The sequence below is a fragment of the Salmo salar genome, chromosome ssa15, assembly GCF_905237065.1.
Source record: "Salmo salar chromosome ssa15, Ssal_v3.1, whole genome shotgun sequence".
Classification (NCBI taxonomy): domain Eukaryota; kingdom Metazoa; phylum Chordata; class Actinopteri; order Salmoniformes; family Salmonidae; genus Salmo; species Salmo salar.
This window is the reverse complement of record NC_059456.1, coordinates 87,461,725-87,482,825: the sequence shown is the minus strand read 5'-3', so window position 1 is coordinate 87,482,825 and position 21,101 is coordinate 87,461,725. Positions and strand designations below refer to the sequence as shown.

Here is a 21,101-nt window from a genome sequence, read left to right as displayed (position 1 = left end):
TAGACCTACTTGATAACTATAGGCTATTTATTACTTTGTTGTATACTTTTTGTCACAGTCCTCAGTTTACAATGTGGAGACCATGGCAACAAACTTGTAATCGCTTATTTAATAATATTTGCACTCATGGTCGCCAAAATACTCAGATGATCCATATGGTTTTATGTCTGGACTACAACATTGTGAATACCCAGGTCGCCTCGAAACTACAGTAGTGTGGACCGTCCGTTGCCATGTATGGTTTGAGAGGTTAGCTAGGGAGTGACGTTTGTTAGGGAGTGACGTTTGCAGTGCCGAACGAGGTTCATTGAAGTCTTGGTTGAAGTATATTTTCGACCTAGATTCATTGAAGTCAGCAGCTCCAGCGAGTCGGCGGGGAGACCAAAACACGGTGAGTAACGATTATATCTGGTCATAACAACCATTTTGGGCTAATCAATACTCCAATATAGATATAGGTCAGTGAAAATGTTAGAAATGTGTCAGATGGCAAAGTAGGACAGCTAACTATGGTAGTTGCTCGCTAGTAACAGCGAAAGCCTAGGCCGGATGGAAGGGAGGCTAACGTTAGCGAACTAAAGCAGCTAAGTTAGCTAAAGCAGTTAGTTACAGCAGCTAGCATAACAAGCCGAAGGGAGTTGGCTGTAGCTAGTTCGCCTTATTTAACTAGCTATTTTGGCTAATTGGCAATTGATGGACATACCATTTAACAAGTTAGCCACTACCTGGTTGGCTCACCTAGATCGTGGACTGTTAGCTAGCTGTAACTTTAAATCGGTCCAGGATGGAAAACGTAGGGGTTAGCTTAGCTAAATAGCTAGGTAGGCAACTTCGCCAGCAAACTAAATAGTAACTTGGCTGGCTAAGTTAGATACAGATTGTTACACCAGATAATGCGATTTAACAAAAAAAAATGGTATCCAATACTGGGAGTTACACGTTAAGTACTGTTTGGTGTGATACAGAGTAAAGGAATAATCCACCCCAGAAATACAATCAATTTGATGAAAGCCTATGTTCAGTGGGTAAAACAATTATCTCCATGATTTAACTTGTAAGTGGTCTGTTTGTGAAATCGTGTAGGAACTTGTCTTATATATTCTTAACAAAAATAAACACAACATGTGAAGTGTTTGATCCATGTTTCTTGAGATGAAATAAAATATCCCAGGAATGTTCCATACGCACAAAAAGCTTTCTCTCAAATGTTGTGCCCAAATTTGTTAGTGAGCATTTCTCCTTTGCCAAGATAATCCATCCATCTGACAGGTGTGGCATATCAAGAAGCTGATCAAACAGCATGATCATTACACAGTTGCACCTTGTACTGGGGACAATAAAAGGCCACTCTCTAAAATGTGCAGTTTTGTCACACCCTCAACTTGAGACACAATTCCAATGATGTCTCAAGTTTAGAGGGAGCGTGCAATTGGCATGCTGATTGCAGGAGTGTCCACCAGAGCTCTTGCCATAAGCCACCTCCAACGTCGTTTTAGAGAATTTGGCAGTACGACCCACCGGCCTCACAACTGCAGACCCAGTGTAACCAAGCCAGCCCAGGACCTCCACATCCGGCTTCTTCACCTGCGGGGATCGTCTTGAGACCAGCCAGCCGGATAGCTGATGAAACTGAGGAGTATTTCTGTCTGTAATAAAACCCTTTTTGTAGGGAAAACTAATTCGGATTGGCAGGGCCTGGCTCTCCAGTGGGTGGGCCTATGCCCACCCATGGCTGCGCCCCTGCCCAGTCATGTGAAATCCATAGAATAGGACCTAATGAATTAATTTCAATTGACTAATTTCCTTATATAAACTGTAACTAAGTAAAATTGTTGTTTTATATTTTTATTCAGTATCCATGGTTCTCGTCTAGCCCAAAGGCCAGCGGAGGGCGATATTGAGTTGTTTCCATCAAAACGCAATGGATGCAGCCGGTAATATCCCCCGTGGACGGGTTCGTATCTAAAACATTCTCTATTCATGCTGCAAAGGCATCAATTTCCTCTTTAACTATAGTTAATGGTGAGAAGGTGAGAAAAAAAAAACAGGGACAATTTGTGCTCTTTATGAAACACCATTTTCCACCACATGCAAAAGTGGCTAATGCCTAGGAATGCTAGTCCTGGATGTTGTGTATTGCGTTCAGCCAATCAGGTTGCAGCAGTCTGTTTACCCCTGGCTGAATGCAGGGCGCAACATCAGTAAGTAGCATTAGCCACTAGCATGGCGGTGGAAAATTGTGTTTCAAAAAGAAAGTATGCATATTTTCCTATTTCCCCCCCCCCCCCCTCTCCTTCTCGCCATTAAATCTACTTAAGGATGAAATTGACGCCTTAGCAACCTGAATGGAGAATGTTTTTTTTTTAGGTACAAGCCATCAATATTACTATCTGCCGGCCTTTAGGCTAGTTCTCGTCACTGGAGATAGGGGATAACACACTATCACATTTTAATAACGCTTTTAATACAGTTACCTGCTTTTCAGATCACCAAATCAGCCAATAAATGCTATTGGCTTACTTGTCTAGAACACATCCATCCACCTATATCGTCATGACGATAATGTATATATTTCGCTTAGATGTGCTCAGTCTAACCTCTCTGGGCTAGGCGGGACGAAATCGTCCCACCTACGCAACAGCCAGTGTAATCCCGTGGCGCGATTTTCAAATACCTCAGAAATGCTATTACTTCAATTTCTCAAACATATGACTATTTTACACCATTTTAAAGACAAGACTCTCGTTAATCTAACCACACTGTCCGATTTCAAAAAGGCTTTACAACGAAAGCAAAACATTAGATTATGTCAGCAGAGTACCCAGCCAGAAATAATCAGACACCCATTTTTCAAGCTAGCATATAATGTCACAAAAACCCAGAAGACAGCTAAATGCAGCACTAACCTTTGATGATCTTCATCTGATGACACACCTAGGACATTATGTTACACAATACATGCATGTTTTGTTCAATCAAGTTCATATTTATATCAAAAACCAGCTTTTTACATTAGCATGTGACGTTCAGAACTAGCATACCTCCGGTGAATTTACTAAATTACTCACGATAAACGTTCACAAAAAACATAATTATTTTAAGAATTATAGATACAGAACTCCTTTGTACAATCGAGGTGTCCGATTTTAAAATAGCTTTTCGGTGAAAGCACATTTTGCAATATTCTCAGTAGATAGCCCAGCCATCACGGCTAGCTATTTAGACACCCACCAAGTTTAGCCCTGACCAAAGTCAGATTTACTATTACAAAAGTTTGATTACCTTGGATGTTCTTCATCAGAATGCACTCCCAGGACTGCTACTTCAATAACAAATGTTGGTTTGGTCCAAAATAATCAATCGTTATATCCAAATAGCGGCGTTTTGTTCGTGCGTTCAAGACACTATCCGAAGTGTAAATAAGGGTCACGAGCATGGCGCAATTCGTGACAAAAAATGTCTAAATATTCCATTACCGTACTTCGAAACATGTCAACCGCTGTTTAAAATCAATTTTTATGCCATTTTTCTCGTAAAAAAAGCGATAATATTCCGACCGGGAATCTGCGTTTAGGTAAACAGAGGAAAGAAAACAAAGCATTCGGTCGACGCGGGCACGCGCCTGAGTCTCACAGTACTGTAACCAGCCACTACCCAAACGCGCTACTTTTTTTCAGCCAGAGCCTGCAAAGCCACGATTCAGCTTTTTGCCGCCTTCTGAGAGCCTATGGGAGCCGTAGGAAGTGTCACGTTATAGCAGAGATCCTCAGTCTTCAATAAACAGAGGCAAGAAGAACGACACCTTGTCAGACAGGCCACTTCCTGCATGAAATCTTCTCAGGTTTTTGCCTGCCGTATGAGTTCTGTTATACTCACAGACACCATTCAAACAGTTTTAGAAACTTTAGGGTGTTTTCTATCCAAAGCCAATAATTATATGCATATTCTAGTTATTGGGCAGGAGTAGTAACCAGATTAAATCGGGTACGTTTTTTATCCAGCCGTGTCAATACTGCCCCCTAGCCCTAACAGGCTAAACAGTGTAGCAAATTATTCAACACAGTTTCTCCTTCAAGTAACATCTTGCAATGCGCCCTGTGTGTCTGTGGGAACTGGCCGTTGTTGCCATAACAGCGTACTCTGCACTCTGGGTGAGAGAGACTCCTAAATTGATAGTGCAGTTTGTTTAGGTGATTTTTACAGCTAGCTAGCTACTTCATATGCAGATATTAACTGGTATTGTTGTGTGTAGTTAAGTTTGCTACCTAGCTAGCCAGCCAACCCAGAGAGAGCTTTGTGGGTTTAGTAGTTGACATGAGCTGCAACAGATTTCCACAATTTTCACATGCTGCTACTAAACTTATAACATTTGTTCACAAAAAATATTGTGTTCACATATTACTTATTTAACACTGTTAATCATAGGAATGTGTTTTGGGGTGGAATTATCCATTTAACTTGGTGATGCAATCTTCGTCTCGATTCGGCCAAACATCTTTTCCAGTTGCAGGTGGTGCATTTTGAATTTAGAAAATGCTCCGTTATTACACTGAACAAAAATATAAATGCAACAATTTCAAAGAGTTTAGGGATGCACGATTATATCAGTGAACGTATCGGAATCGGACGATATTAGCTAAAAATGCCAACATCGGTATTGGCCGATGGCTGTGGAGTTTAACGCCCGATGTGCAAAACCGATGTCAAGGCTGACATGCATACCTATATAACGAAGGTAAAAGTTTGCGCTTTTCGAGCACCGGTTAACACTACAAAGTGTGCTATTTTTCCGATGTTGCTCTAACGGAGTTACACAGTAATAGCGTCACTGCTATTAGCTTCACAACATGCATACTATGGAACGCCGTTTGGGTCTTTGCGTGTCAAAAATGATACAGTAGCACTTTCAAAGCTGTACAAAAAAGTCAGTAAACAAGCAAACACCAGCCACGAACGATGTTTACAATACCGCGTTGGTAATAACGCATCATTTGTTTGACCGTAACTTCTGGGGTAGCTAGCTTTAGCTTGGTACCTAGCACCAATACAACCAGCCTGAAAACAATGACCAGTAAAAACTGCAGTCGTTTTCATTATTCTTAGCAATGATTTAGGAATCCTTGTGAGAGAGTATTAGCTAGGTTGCCACTTGTTGTTCACCTATTGAAATTGAACTTCAGTGCATGAAAATAAATAGCTAGCCAGCTACTTAACCCTGTTGGCCAAAGCTAACGTTATAAGCAGCCAGCTAGCTTCATCTGGCTAGTGAGGCTGGACCGAGTTGTGTTGTGAAGCTAGCCACAATAAGGTTTAGACACAATAGTGGAGTTTGCCTTCAAAATAAAAGTGTCATTGACAATGATGCAAATGACTACAAATAGAATTATGCCATACTTTTATTTTAAAGACTAACCGTAAAGTCCACTATTATGGCTAATCCTTATTGTAGCTAGCTTCACATAGATGGGTCCAACCACCATTAATCAAATAAAAGTGTATTTTATAAATTAGGGTTATTTTAGATGACACCTAGCTAACTATAGCTTCCCCAACAGATTGTCATTTTGCTATGTTGTTGGGGAAGAACATTGTTTAAATCCATGAGCTAGCTAGCTTTTTATTTTATTTTTATGACCAGCACTGTAGGTGCGGGCAACAACTTTACGAGCATCATAGCATACCTATTGACGAATCGTTGGGACATATGAAATACGATTGATAGTGTAATCAATGTGTAATAACTATGTAAAAAATGTATGAACGCGTTAAATTATTATGTGACGTGCAGTCATTCAGGTTCTGATTGGTCAACACGCTTATTTGACACGTTAAATAGTATATTTTTTTGACACGTGAAGACCCAGACGGCGTTCCATAGAAATCCTGGTTGAGAATGAAACAGCTGAACAAATGAACAACGAAACAGCAAGGAAGTGAAAGAAATAGGTTTTGATTATGTTTTACTGGTAATGGGGACATATGTAAACGCCAACAATATAACTTTTTGGTCAGTGTGGTGTGTGTAACCTTTATTTAACTAGGCAAGTCAGTTAAGAACAAATATTTATTTACAATGACGGCCTACCCCGGCCAAACCCGGACGACGTTGGGCCAATTGTGCGCCGCCCTATGGGACTCCCAATCACAGCCGGATTTGATACAGCCTGGATTTGAACCAGGGACTGTAGTGACACCTCTTGCACTGAGATGCATTGCCTTAGACCGCTGCATCCGTGTAACTATTTAACTGTACTAGAATGCTTAAAAGGCCGCAAACTTTTTTATGTCGGTATAGTTTATTTATTTTTTTTGCAAGGAAATATCTGTGCATCACTAGTAAATCAGTCAATTGAAATGAATTCATTAGGCCCTAATCTATGGATTTCACATCACTGGGAATACAGATATGCATCTGTTAGTCACAGAAACCTTTACAAAAAAAGATAGGGGTGTGGATCAGAAAACCAGTCAGTATCTGGTGTGACCACCATATTCCTCATGCAGCACGACACATCTCCTTCGCATAGAGTTGATCAGGCTGAGTTTGGCCTGTGGAATGTTGTCCCACTCCTCTTCAATGGCTGTGAGAAGTTGCTGGATATTAGCGGGAACTGGAACACGCTGTCGTACATGTCGATCCAGAGCATCCTAAACATGCTCAATGGGTGACATGTCTGGTTAGAACTAGGACATTTTCAGTTCCCAGGAATTGTTCAGATCATGGGGCTGTGCATTGTCATGCTGAAACATGAGGTGATTGTGGTGGAGGCATTTGCATGATAATGAGCCTTAGGATCTAGTCACGGTATCTCTGTGCATTCAAACTGACACTGATGAAATTGTGTTCGTTGCCCGTAGCTTATGCCTGCCTGCCCATACCATAACCCCAACGCCACCATGGGGTACTCTGTTCACAACATTGACATCAGCAAACCGCTCGCCAACACACCATACACTCTGTCATCTGCCCACTACAGTTGAAACTGGGATTAATCTGTGAAGAGCACACTTCTCCGGCATGCCAGTGGCCATCGACGGTTAGAATTTGCCCACTGAAGGCGGTTATGATGCTGAACTGCAGTCATGTCAATACCCTGGTGAGGATGACAAGCACACAGATGAGCTTCCCTGAGACCTTTGACAGTTTGTGCAGAAATTCTTTGGTTGTGCAAACCCACAGTTTTATCAGCTGTCCGGGTGGCTGGAGTCAGACCATTCTGCAGGTGAAGAAGCCGGATGTTGAGGTCCTGGGCTGGTGTGGTTAAATGTGGTCTGCGGTTGTGAGGCCGGTTTGACGTACTGCCAGATTCTCTAAAATTACGGAGGTGGGTTATGGTAGAGAAATGAACATTCAATTTTTTGGCAACAGCTCTGATGGACATTCCTGCAGTCAGCCTGCAAGTTGTGCGCTCCCTCAACTTGAGAAGTCTGTCACTTTTTTTTTATGACAACTGCACATTTTAGTGGCCTTTTATTGTCCCCAGCACAATGTGCAGCTGTGCAATTATCATGTTGTTTAATCAGCTTCTTGATATGGCACACCTGTCAGGTGGATGGATTATCTTGGCAAAGGAGAAATACTCACTAACAGGGATGTGAACAAATTTGTGCGAAAAAAATTGAGAAATACATTTTTACATATGGAACATTTCTGTGATATTTTATTTCAGCTTATGAAACATGTGACTTGTTGTTTATATTTTTGTTCAGTATACAATAATTGTTTTGCTCCATGAAGTAATCCAACAATGTGTATGCCGCCATCTTGTCTATTTCAAATCTTCTCTCATAGGTTATGATCAAACGTAGCAGGCATAGAAGGATCCCTGAGCGGAGTCCCTACTTCTGTTTTTTTATGGGAAACTGAAGTTGGGTTGAAAATACTGTATCCCTGAACCAGAAACATCTGCTTTCTTCCAATTCTGTGGAGAGTGCATTGATCGAGACAGGTGAGTGTCATCATGACATGCTGCACTTTGGGGTGGAACCACCTGTCTCAATCAATGAGGGGAAAAACATTTAAATGGAGAAGATGGCGGCGTACACATTGTTTGATTACTTAATGGAGCAAAACATTTCTTTGTTTTAGTAACAAAGCCTTTTCTAAATTCAAATGCACCACCTGCAACTGTACACTGACATTTTAGAAGATACATCTTTGGCAGAATCGAGAACAAAGCTAGTATTGTCAAGGTTGGTAAAAATGTTGTGCTACACCAAACAGTACCTAACCTGTAACTCCCAGTAATGGATTGGGCTGTTACGGTGACCGTATTACCGCCACACCAGCGGTCACGGGTAATGATGGCGTTCAAATTCCACGTGTCCGTTTAGTCACGGTAATTAGGCTTCTCCAAGCTCTGATGCTGCTGATGGTTATTAGTAGCTTACCAAACTTGCTAACTGCCTGGCACTCGGCACTCTATTGTCCCTCTAATCACTCTGACATCAATGCAAATGAAATCAAAAATCTATTCAAACACTTCGAGATTTCATGTTGCGCAACATTTCTATAGGCTATGCAATTTTGTGAGAAAACAGAGTGATGGCCTCTTAAAAAGAGGTTCCCATCAGCTTTCTATAGACTAGGCCTACTATATGTATTTCCCAACTTTTCTAATTATTAAGTACATTGCTTCTTTACCACACGAATATAGCTTACCTGGCTGGCATGAAAATGAACCACAGGAAAGCGTCCTCCATTCGCTATTTAAGTGTATAGATGTATTTTTTCCCTCTGCTTCTGTTTACAGACAAGTGCATGATAATGGTCCATTCTAAATCAAAACAAATTTCACACATATATTATTTAGTATGTAAAGACAAGATTAAGTCAAGAATAGTCTGATGGGTGACAATATTAGCCTTTCACTTGTGAATGATGGCTAGTTTAAGGCAAGAAACGGCGCATGCCTTTTTTTGCGACCTTTTTTAAATCATAGTCACACACCTCATGTAGCCTAGCTCATAGGCTTATATGTTTTGGTAAGGTTTGTATCACAACTAAAGTGGCCAAATAACTAATTAAAATGTAGCACTTAACCTGTCTGGGCCAGTGTCCCACCCTAATCAACAGCCAGTGGAATCGCGTCGCGCTAAATGCAAAACCTCATAAATGCTATAACTTCAATTTCTCAAACATATGACTATTTTACACCGTTTTATAGATACACCTCTCCTGAATCGAACCACGTTGTCCGATTTCAAAAAGGCTTTACAGCAAAAGCAAAACATTATATTATGTCAGCAGAGTACCCAGCCAGAAATAATCACACAACCATTTTCAAAGCAACTAGCATGCATCACAAATACCCAAAACACAGCTAAATGCAGCACTAACCTTTGACAACCTTCATCAGATGACACTCCTAGGACATCATGTTACACAACACATGCATTTGTTGTTCGATAAAGTTCATATTTATATATAAAAACAGCATTTTACATCGGCACATGACGTTCAGAAAATCTTTTCCCTCAAATGCTTCCGATGAATCAGCGCTACAATTTACAAAATGACTATTCGAAAACATTGTTAAAATGTAATATTGTCATTCAAAGACTTATAGATTAACATGTCTTGAATGCCATCTCTTTGCCAGATTTAAAAATAACTTTACTGGGAAATCACACTTTGCAATAAACGACGTGGTATGCCCAGAAAAAAAGTCTAGGCTATAAATGTTGGAGCCATCTTGGAACGATCAACCATCAAAAATACTATTGTAAATAATCCCTTACCTTTGATTATCTTTATCAGAAGGCACTTCTAGGAATCCCAGGTCCATAACAAATGTAGTTTTGTTCAAAAAAGTTAATACTTTATGTCCCAATAGTGTTAGCGCGCTCCGAAGGCTAGTGAAAATGTACCGTGTGCTTCTGACTTGTCGTCAGGAATGAGCAAAAAAAATATATTTAAGTTCGTTCAAACATGTCAAACGTTGTATAACATAAATCTTTAGGGGCTTTTTCAACCAGGGCTTCAATAATATTCCATTGGGACGGTTGCATTGTCTTTCAAAACGTTTCGAAAAGGGAGAGTACCCATGTGCGCCGACGTCACAATGGTAATGGCCCATCCCCTGTGACCAAGATAAACATCCTCTCTTTCAGTCAATTTTGATAGTAGGAGACTCAAACCACTTTGTAAAGACTGGGGACATCTAGTGGAAGCCATAGGAAGTGCTAAATGAATCACAAGCCCCTGTGTGTTTCAATGGCAAATGTTTGAAGTGATATCCACACATCAGATTTCAGTTTCCTGTCAGGATTTGTCTCAGGGTTTTGACTGCCATATGAGTTCTGTTATACTCACAGACACCATTCAAACAGTTTTAGAAACTTTAGGGTGTTTTCTATCCAAATCAAACAATTATATGCATATTCTAGTTACTGGGCAGGAGTAGTAACCAGATTAAATCGGGTACGTTTTTTTATCCGGCCGTGCAAATACTGCCCCCTAGCCCTAACAGGTTCTGCTTTACAACGGGTGTAGACCCTAACTGGCATACATACGCAGTGCCTGAGTTTCAAGTTTGGAGAAGATCATTTTCACCATATAAATGTACCTTTATAATAAAAGCATTACATGCATAATCGCAATTGCGGTCACTTTTGCTAATGGTGTCTTCCTGCTAATGGAACATTTGCGCTTATAGCCTACTGCCATGTGTGCATCGCTGCACTCTTAATGTGAGGAAATAGCCCAATAGTTTATCAACGTTTTAAGCTAGATGTTCTGAATAGTTGCGTCATGCTCATTGCTTAAAACAGTTTTTTTGATGCTAGTGGTCTGTTTGGAATATTTCTTTCTCGAATAGAATAGGTCAACTTTTGAACTATGGGGGATAGTAGATTGACTTAGATTTTTGCTGTATTTTAGGCCTAATCGTCTTGTTGGCTGACAAAGTAAATGTGGACAGTTATTACACCGACTAACCTGTACCCCTGCACATTGACTCGGTACCAGTACCCACTGTATATAGCCTCGTTATTGTTATTTTGTTTTATTTTTTGACTTTGGTTTATTTGGTAAATATTTTCTTAACTCTTTCATGTACTGCACTGTTGGTTAAAGGCTTGTACGACAAGGTCTACACTTGTTGTATTTGGAGCTTGTGACAAAAGGTTTGATTTTGGATAAGGACGCACGCGGTTGTGTCCCCGACGTCTGTCTTCACTTATAGCCTTAGATAAAGACCTGATCACGTGAAGAGCCATGTGAGTGAGAGGTGCTTCGCCGCGCAGCCAAGAGAAGGGAATTATAATTATTATATTTATCCCAAGGGCACAACGGCCACTGGCCGCAACAGGCATGGATTCTTTTAGGGGGCATTATGGCCACACAAAGGGGATGCAGCCGGGAAATTCGAGGCATTATCAAGTGCTTGTCACATTGTGAATGAGAGACTGCTGAAATGTGTACAGCCTCTGCAAAAAACAAAGCTGAGCTCATGCCTTTTCATGCGACTTTATTCAAATCAATAGTCGCATCATGCAGCGATAGAATGTATTGACAATCAAAACATTATAACCCAACATTTGTATCACAACTAAAGTTACATAACTCTAAATGAAGCATATAGGAATACCTGTTTCTTTGTTAACCGCTCAACACAGAATAGCCGCATGTGCGCTCCTTCAGATCGTTTGGAGAAAATATCCTTTCTATTTTATTCAGTTGTTCAATTCTGTTCTTCATACTATAAAATAATGCCATGGAATTCGAAGCAAATCTTGTCTGCTAAATGAACTAGTGTAGACTACAGCCTTATTGTATAGCCAGATCATAGCCTAACATAAGGACAACTTAAGCTCAGTGACTTTCAACGTGGCACCGTCATAGGATGCCACCTTTCCAACAAGTCAGTTCGTCAAATGCCTGCCTGCTAGAGCTTCCCTAGTTAACTATATGTGCTGTTATTGTCAAGTGGAAAGATCACCATGCGCAATGCCAACCGTCAGCTGGAGTGGTGTAAAGCTCGCCGCCATTGGACTCTGGAGCAGTGGAAACGCGTTCTCTGGAGTGATGATTCACCCTCTGGTAGTCCAACGGACAAATCTGGGTTTGGCGGTTGCCAGGAGAACGCTAGCTGCCCCAATGTCTAGTGCCAACTGTAAAGTTTGGTGGAGGAGGAATAATGGTTTGGGGCTATTTTTCATGGTTTGGGCTAGGCCTCTTAGTTCCAGTGAAGGGAAATCTCAATGCTACAGCATACAATGGCATTCGAGACGATTCTGTGCTTCCAACTTTATGGCAATAGTTTGGTGAAGGCCCTTTCCTGTTTCAGCATGACCATGCCCCTGTGCACAAAGCGAGGTCCATACAGAAATGGTTTGACGAAATCGGTCTGGAAGAACTTGACTGGCCTGCACCGAGCGCTGACCTCAACCCCATTGAACACCTTTGGGATGAATTGAAATGCTGACTGCGAGCCAGGCCTAATCGCCCAACATCAGTGCCCGACCTCCCTAATGCTCTTGGCTGAATGGAAGCAAGTCCCTGCAGCAATGTTCCAACATCTAGTGGAAAGCCTTCCCAGATGACTAGAAGCTGTTAAAGCAGCAAAGGGGGGGACCAACGCCATATTAATGCTCATGATTTTGGAATGAGATGTTCGACGAGCAGGTGTCCACATACTTTCTGGCAAAGTAGTGTATGAAAATAGCAAGGGTGGCTAGTATTGTCTTTTGAGAATTATGATTTGATGCACGACATGCCATTCAGAACACCCATGTGCAATAAAAGCAAATAATTAACCACATTTCCATCAGGTGCCCCTTTTGTATGCATTTAAGATTGTAAAAAATATGTGTTATCCATAGATAAAATAATTCTCTAAATTTAGAGAACTCTGACATGTTTAAAGTAGCAAATGTTTTATAATCAGCCAGAAACTCTCTGTCTGAAAGAAGCCAGGAATGATTTGGCTGTCTGACTGATAAGCCAGTCAGCTTTTATGCAGTAAATTGCACCTCAATTTTGAACAGAAATCGGAGTAAACACAGATAACCTTATGTTGCCCTTTCATTGGGACATTCTGCATGGGTTTCTTCTGGTTTTCTTATCATTTAGCCCTTTTTCAAGTTAAGTGATGATTTTGAGACCATATTGATGGTGATGAGTAGATTATATGACCTAATGTACGCCTACCGTTTGACTAAATGTTTCCCACTCCCTCAAAGTGCAGGCCTAAGATTATTTTCAAAAAGTGAACTGCAACTTATATATTTCTTCTGTCTTTTTCATATCTTTGTGGGGATTCTCTGGCATAGCCTAAATCCTTTGGCTCCCACCACAGCCTCCACACCTGTGTGTCCTGGGAACTGCTAGCCTTCCCTCACCAGATGTAGTGGGGAGTTGTCGTTTCCAGCCTTGTACACGGTAGGTTATGTCCTTAAAGTGGGTGTTTTTGCTGGAATATTTGTTTGTGCAGATACTATGCTATTAGGCTATATGCTGCTTGGGAATGATCAACTCACATAGCGTTAGAACAACAACCTGTAGCTAGACAACTTTTTTTCAGTCCAGTTAACCGCTGTGTACTGTGTTAACTGGATCTGAACCCTCAATGACTTGCAAGATATCAAGAGGCTAGTGTTCTCACTGCCAGTGGGCATGGTGGATGTGCCAACATCCTGTCAACATGGAAACACTCTCCATATCAGCTGTGCTTTGCAGGAATTCTAAGATTGGGATTGACCATGTGAAGTTCTACAAGCATTTATTTGCTAAAGTGCTACTCCAGATGTGTTATCTCTACTCAGAAAGAGGCTACTAAAGGCTGTGGCCACATCAGATATAAATGAAATGCCTTTTTGAAACGTTTTTGGCAGACACTTTGTTTAGCATTCTTACTGCGTCAGTGGGTTCTAAGTATGCTTCTAGATTGGAGCTGATATCGGAATCAAACACGCTGCCTTTCTTGGTCTGGTCATTATTTTACATCAATGATCATTCTCTTACTCTAATCTCTGTTCTGTTTTCTATGTGCACAACATTTTCACAGAGGGGGGTGTATTGCAATGGCCTGAGGATTGAATGGACCTTTGTAACATCCCTCATACTGTCCATTGTAGGCTTGTGGTGCTGCTGTCCTTTGCAATTTGTTAGATTTGCGTAGTGGGTTAGGATTGTTTCTCTGCACATAAAACCAACGTTTTCTCATGGAGTAGCTTTTGCCATTGTCTGGTGGTTATTCCTATTTGACATAAGACATGTGGATTTATTGGTGGAAAAGATGCATGTTAAACACGTTGTTTCCAATATGGTCCCCAATGGAATAAGCACAATGCAGACAAAACAAAAATAGGTTTCGTGGGAATAATATTCTGGGGGAGAAGTGTCTTTCTTGGCAGGTGCCTCACATTTCCATGGCTGGCTCCAAGGCAGAACAGGAAATGCGAATTGAATAGGTTTATGACTTCAAGTCATAAATGCCTGACTGGTTTAAGAGTTTTATAATGTTGTGCTAATTTTACAAGCCCTACTTATCACTGTGCCAAGCTGATGGAGGTGGCGACTCCTCGCCCCACACGGCCTGCTCCTAAGCATGCTAATGAGATTAAGCTATTTGTGGTACTGCTGCTATTACCCACCAACTCCATAGAGACTGAGCTGTGTGACAATTAGCATCAGCTCACTGTCACTTACTCAAGTGTTAAAGATGTAGTGCATAATCCCGAGGGTGGAACAAATCTCTGGGTTATTTTGGCTCTTATCTATTTGTTTCCTTCTTTTGAAAAGGGAACATGGCCTCGTCATGTCAGCTGATGTCCCTGGGTAGTGGGTGGGATGGAGGGATTCTTTTTTTGGCAGAGGGAGAGGAGTTGTCAAAGGGACACCACAAGCGGACAGTTATGTTCAGGCTGAGCTATGTATGAGTAGTTAGATAATGGGCAAGCTGAGGGGAATAAACAACTGCAAAATGTTACATCTAGATCTGATGAAAGCTGAAAGACATTATTGGGTTCTCATCTGTGGCTGGCAATGTGTTAAATGTATATAAATAGTGACGTAAGTAGGCCTAACCAATGCTCTCTCTCTCTTGTCTCTCCTCTTGCAGACTTTTGTGCTGTCTAGTGAAGTAACCCCACCATGCGTGAATACAAGCTAGTGGTGTTAGGCTCCGGAGGTGTCGGCAAATCTGCACTGGTGAGTAGTGCCTTGCCTAGGTTTCTATTGAGGCATTCTGGGCGTAAGTGATTTGAGTGGGAATTTGCTTTTGAGAATTGATATCACTATTTATGTTCTTCTTTCCTTGCTTATTCTCTTCCAGACAGTCCAATTTGTACAAGGTATATTTGTGGAAAAATATGACCCCACAATAGAAGACTCCTACAGAAAGGTATGCTGCCCTAAAGTTACTAAGAGCTCCATTGCCACCACTCGGGTGTCAAAATGGTACTAAACTTTACTTCCTCTCCCACAGCAAGTTGAAGTGGACGGGCAGCAATGTATGCTTGAAATCCTTGACACAGCTGGAACAGTAAGTAGAACATGTCCACGTTAGCCGTGGTAACAGATTGTATGACGGAAGTAAACGTTAGCCGTGGTAACAGATTGTATGACGGAAGTAAACGTTAGCCGTGGTAACAGATTGTATGACGGAAGTAAACGTTAGCCGTGGTAACAGATTGTATGACGGAAGTAAACGTTAGCCGTGGTAACAGATTGTATGACGGAAGTAAACGTTAGCCGTGGTATCAGATTGTATGACGGAAATAAACGTTAGCCGTGGTAACAGATTGTATGACTGCAGTAAATATGACCAGTATGTCATGGAGTCTTTTGTCTGCTGTTTCACAGGAGCAGTTCACAGCAATGAGGGACCTGTACATGAAGAACGGTCAAGGCTTCGCTCTTGTATACTCCATCACTGCACAGTCCACGTTTAACGACCTACAGGACCTGAGGGAACAGATCCTGAGAGTAAAGGACACTGAGGATGTGAGTATTGTAGCTATTCAGGGCTCAGTCACTGTTGTTGACACTGAGGATGTGACCCAAACCGGCTGCGCGTGTGCTCCATTGTGCATAAATGTATATTGTCCCCCCACACCAAACGCAATCATGACACGCAGGTTAAAATATCAAAACAAACTCTGAACCAATTACATTAATTTGGGGACAGGTCGAAAAGCATGAAACATTTATGGCAATTTAGCTAGCTTGCACTTGCTAGCTAATTTGTCCTGGGATATAAAAATTGAGTTGTTATTTTACCAGAAATGCACAAGGTCCTCTACTCCGACAATTAATCCAGACATAAAACGGTCAACCGAATTGTTTCTAGTCATCTCTCCTCCTTCTAGGCTTTTTCTTCTCTTGACTTTATATTGCGATTGGCAACTTTCATAAATTAGGTGCATTACCGCCACTGACCTCGTTCGTCTTTCAGTCACCCACGTGGGTACAACCAATGAGGAGATGGCACGTGGGTACCTGCTTCTATAAACCAATGAGGAGATGGGAGAGGCAGGACTTGGAGCGTGATCTGTGTCACAAATAGAACTGACTTCTATTTTAGCCCTTGGCAACGCAGATGCTCGTTGGTGCGTGCGAGCAGTGTGGGTGCAATAATTTAATAATATAGACTTCTACATTTATTTTACAACGTGGGTATAACCACGTCATAGAAGTCAGTTCTATTTGTGACGCAGATCGCGCTGCAAGTCCTGCCTCTCCCGTCTCCTCATTGGTGTAGTCAGCCTGGGAGGATGTTGTAGCTATTCAGGGCTCCGTCACTGTCGTTGATGTGCTTCCAACACTTAGGCCTTGTTGTCAATGCATTTATTACAGCTGTTACGATCACTATGATTTGTATGTAGTTATGTTCTAAAGTGCCTTCATAAAGTATTCACACCCGTTTACTTTTTCCCCACATTTTGTTGTTACAGCCTGATTAAATTGAGATTGTGTCACTGGCCTACACACAATACCCCATAATGTCAAAGTGGAATTATGTGGAATTATGCTGATTGAGGTAGTATGTAGATATGGTTAAAGTGACTATGCATATATGATAAACAGAGAGTAGCAGCAGCGTAAGAGGGGTTGGGGGGGGGGGGGCACACAGTGCAAATAGTCTGGGTAGCCATTTGATTACCTGTTCAGGAGTCTTATGGCTTGGGGGTAAAAACTGTTGAGAAGCCTTTTTTGTCCTAGACTTGGCACTCTGGTACCGCTTGCCATGCGGTAGTAGAGAGAACAGTCTATGACTGGGGTGGCTGGGGTCTTTGACAATTTTTAGGGCCTTCCTCTGACACCGCCTGGTGTAGAGGTCCTGGATGGCAGGCAGCTTAGCCCCAGTGATGTACTGGGCCGTACGCACCACCCTCTGTAGTGCCTTGCGGTCGCAATTGCCGTACCAGGCAGTGATGCAACCAGTCAGGATGCTCTCGATGTTGCAGCTGTAGAACCTTTTGCGGATCTCAGGACCCATGCCAAATCTTTTTAGTTTCCTGTGGTGGAATAGGCTTTGTCGTGCCCTCTTCACGGCTGTCTGGGTGTGCTTGGACCATTCTAGTTTGTTGTTGATGTGGACACCAAGGAACTTGAAGCTCTCAACCTGCTCCACTACAGCCCCGTCGATGAGAATGGGTGTGTGCTCGATCTTCCTTTTCCTGTAGTCCACAATCATTTCCTTAGTCTTGGTTACGTTGAGGGATAGGTTGTTATTCTGGCACCACCCGGCCAGGTCTCTGACCTCCTCCCTATAGGCTGTCTTATCGTTGTTGGTAATCAGGCCTACCACTGTTGTGTCGTCTCCAAACGTAATGATGGTGTTGGAGTTGTGCCTGGCCATGCAGTCGTGGGTGAACAGGGAGTACAGGAGGGGACTGAGCACGCACCCCTGGGGGCCTCCAGTGTTGAGGATCAGCGTGGCAGATGTTGCTACCTACCCTCATCACCTGGGGGCGGCCCGTCGGGAAGTCCAGGATCCAGTTGCAGAGGGAGGTGTTTAGTCCCAGGATCCTTAGCTTAGTGATGAGTTTTGAGGGCACTATGGTGTTGAACGCTGAGCTGTAGTCAATGAATAGCATTCTCACATAGGTGTTCCTGTTGTCCAGGTGGGAAAGGGCAGTGTGGCTCTGTTTGGGCAGGATGCAAATTGGAGTGGGTCTAGGGTTTCTGGGATAATGTTGTTGATGTGAGCCATTACCAGCCTTTCAAAGCACTTCATGGCTACGGACATGAGTGCTACGGGTCTGTAGTCATTTAGGCAGGTTGCCTTCGTGTTCTTGGGCACAGGGACTATGGTGATCTGCTTGAAACAACATGTTGGTGTTAGACTCAATCAGGGACATGTTGAAAATGTCAGTGAAGACACCTGCCAGTTGGTCAGCACATGCCCGGAGCACACGTCCTGGTAATCCGTCTGGCCACGTAGCCTTGTGAATGTTGACCTGTTTAAAGGTCTTACTCACGTCGGCTACGGAGCGCGTGATCACACAGTCGTCCGGAACAGCTGATGCTCTCATGCATGCCTCAGTGTTGCAAACCTAAATGACAGTGAGAAGAAGGAATCCTGTACAGACATTGGGGGAGCATGTCAGAGAAGATGGTGGCTTTGAGATAGAAATGTCATGGCTGATGTTTGCCAGTTTCGGCCATGCTCTTATTTCTGCCTCATGCAGAGTTTGTACATGATGGATTCATTGTCACATCATAGAGACTGATATGGCGTATATTTTTTTTGTTGAAAAGAATGAGTAAAGAACTGTCAACATCTTCCCTCTATTTCTCTCTATTTTGTATCAGGTCCCCATGATCCTGGTAGGCAACAAGTGTGACCTGGAGGATGAGCGTGTGGTGGGCAAAGAGCAGGGACAGAACCTGGCCAGACAGTGGAACAACTGTGCCTTTCTAGAGTCCTCCGCTAAATCAAAGATCAACGTTAATGAGGTAACTCCCACTGCTTTCACTTCCAGTCACCTGGACTGAATTCATGTGTTTTATATCTCTTAGTTGAAAGGAATTGCAACAACAAAAAAGTAATTATTGTCAAGTAAACAAGTGTGATTATCTGGAGCCTATGACAGCGTTAGTTAATGCATCTCTAACTACCAGCTCCTTTGCACCCATTTAGATTTTCTATGACCTGGTCAGACAGATCAATAGGAAAACGCCGATAGAAAAGAAGAAAGCAAAGAAGAAGTCAAATTGCACACTGCTCTAAAGTTCTTACTTGCAGCAGCTCTGAGCCAGGTGAGATCCAGAACCGATATGTATTGTTTTTTTTAATTTGATCATAATCCCATGAGTATGTACTTGCACTGAATATTATTGCTTTCTATCAGAATAACCTGTCTCACGTTCTTCATAGTCACGCATTCCATGTGCAATTGCTTTCACATGGAGTGTACTCTCCCCTACGTATTCATTTGGACAGTGAAGCTAAAACCTTTAATATGGCTCTATACTCCAGAATTTCGGATTTGAGGTCAAATGTTTTATTAGGCGACATTAAAGAATGTCACCTGTTTATTTGAGGGTATTTTCATATCTGTTTTGCAGTTATGAAATGAATGCACTTTGTTTCTAGTCCCCCCATTTGAAAGTGTCAAGTATTTGGACGAATTCACTTAGTGTATTACATTTAGTAAAAAGTTCAGTATTTGGGCCCATATTTCTAGCACGTAATGACTACATCAAGCTTGTGACTCATTTTTGGGAGGGTATGATATTTATGCCTCTAATTTTCTCACTCGTCATTATTCACAATTAATTCATGATTATCTGTAATCATGGTAGCAATGCAGCCACATTAATGTAAAGTGTTCAGAAACATTCTTATTTACATTGACTCAAGATGACAATACATTATTTACCATTCATTTCTATTGGGCACAACATAATCTGAAACACAACCAAAACAAACTGCAAATGCATCCAACAAGTTTGTAAAGTCACAAGCTTGATGTAGTCATTGCGTGTTAGGAATATGGGACCAAATACTGAACTTTTGACTATTTAATACACTAAGTGAATTTCATGACACAAAACGCTAACCTGCAAATAAAAGGTGACATTCTGTATTGTCGCCACATAAAACATTTTCTCAAATCCAAAATACTGGAGTATGGAGCAGAAATTCTAAGTTTTAGCATCACTGTCCAAATAAAAACGTAAGGGTGGGTAAATAAAAGCACCTCTGGACTACCATTCTTCTCTCTATTACCTGTAGGAAACTGAATTACACAACTGTTACCCAGTTGGAAGGTGCCAGCATTCCAAGACCTTTCAACAACGTTTGGAGAAGTTTGACAAAGGCAGACATGTAATTCTCTTCCTCCCCACTCTAATAATGGAGGATTATTCTTCTTGGATACTCTTCTCTGCTTCTTAATGGTTACAGACCTTTTTCTTTCTTTTTAAATTTGTCATTGGGTCAGCCTTGTGATGAAGAGTTTTGCCTTTCACCTGTTTTGGAAATTACAATTTAAAAGAAGAGACCACCATGCGGATTTGGGGAATTAGGTTGTTTTGATTGCAAATATTGTCAGATCATTGGCACATTTCAAATGATACGTTTGCAAAATAAATCATGGGAAATGTTGGCCTTTTTCATTACCATACCCTTCTGCACTAATTGTGTCAACAGTAATACATCAATGTCCATATGTTTTCTTTCTCCTTCTACTTTTAAGTACTTGTATTCATCAAATAACATATTTCCTAAGTGACTTTGTTTTATGGGAAGCTGTAAGGCTTTCATATTTCCCATAACATATTCTAATTACTTTTTTGCATAATGAAGCTGTGGAAAATGTATATTTTATAGAATGGGGGAAATGAAGAGACTTAATTTGTTTGTCTTGAGGCTGAAAATATATTGTACTAAAAAACAACTCTAATATTGCTTCTTGTTACCCTGTCACAAAAGATTTTCCAGCTTTTATGAATGATTAAATTTTAGTACATTTTCATTATATTTTGTCAATGCCTTTTTATTCCTCTACATAATAGTAAGTAATAGTTGTGAATACTTCAAAAGGTCAATCTGAAATGAACATGCTCTCTCTCAATAAAAAAAATACATGTACAAGTGTGTAACGCAGTGTTTCCCAAACTCAGTCCTGGGGACCCCAAGGTGTGC

At 41.5% G+C, this 21,101-nt stretch overlaps 1 protein-coding gene across 4 annotated transcripts; it reads left to right on the top strand.

The window, feature by feature from the left end:
- Positions 1 to 172: 172 nt before the first annotated feature.
- On the top strand, positions 173 to 20,934 carry LOC106572472 (ras-related protein Rap-1A). 4 transcript variants are annotated; one of them, XM_014146689.2, is made up of 10 exons: positions 191 to 391; positions 7,793 to 7,949; positions 13,276 to 13,384; positions 15,066 to 15,154; positions 15,279 to 15,347; positions 15,432 to 15,488; positions 15,809 to 15,949; positions 18,764 to 18,907; positions 19,092 to 19,210; positions 20,190 to 20,934. In XM_014146689.2, the coding sequence occupies exons 4-9, from the start codon at positions 15,098 to 15,100 to the stop codon at positions 19,179 to 19,181; spliced, it is 558 nt and encodes a 185-aa protein (XP_014002164.1). In that variant the 5' UTR covers positions 191 to 391; positions 7,793 to 7,949; positions 13,276 to 13,384; positions 15,066 to 15,097; the 3' UTR covers positions 19,182 to 19,210; positions 20,190 to 20,934. The 4 variants fall into 4 exon arrangements, with proteins under 4 accessions (XP_014002166.1, XP_014002164.1, XP_014002165.1 ...); XM_014146690.2 differs by lacking the exon at positions 13,276 to 13,384; XM_014146688.2 differs by lacking the exon at positions 7,793 to 7,949 and having other exon boundaries at positions 226 to 391.
- Positions 20,935 to 21,101: the final 167 nt, after the last annotated feature.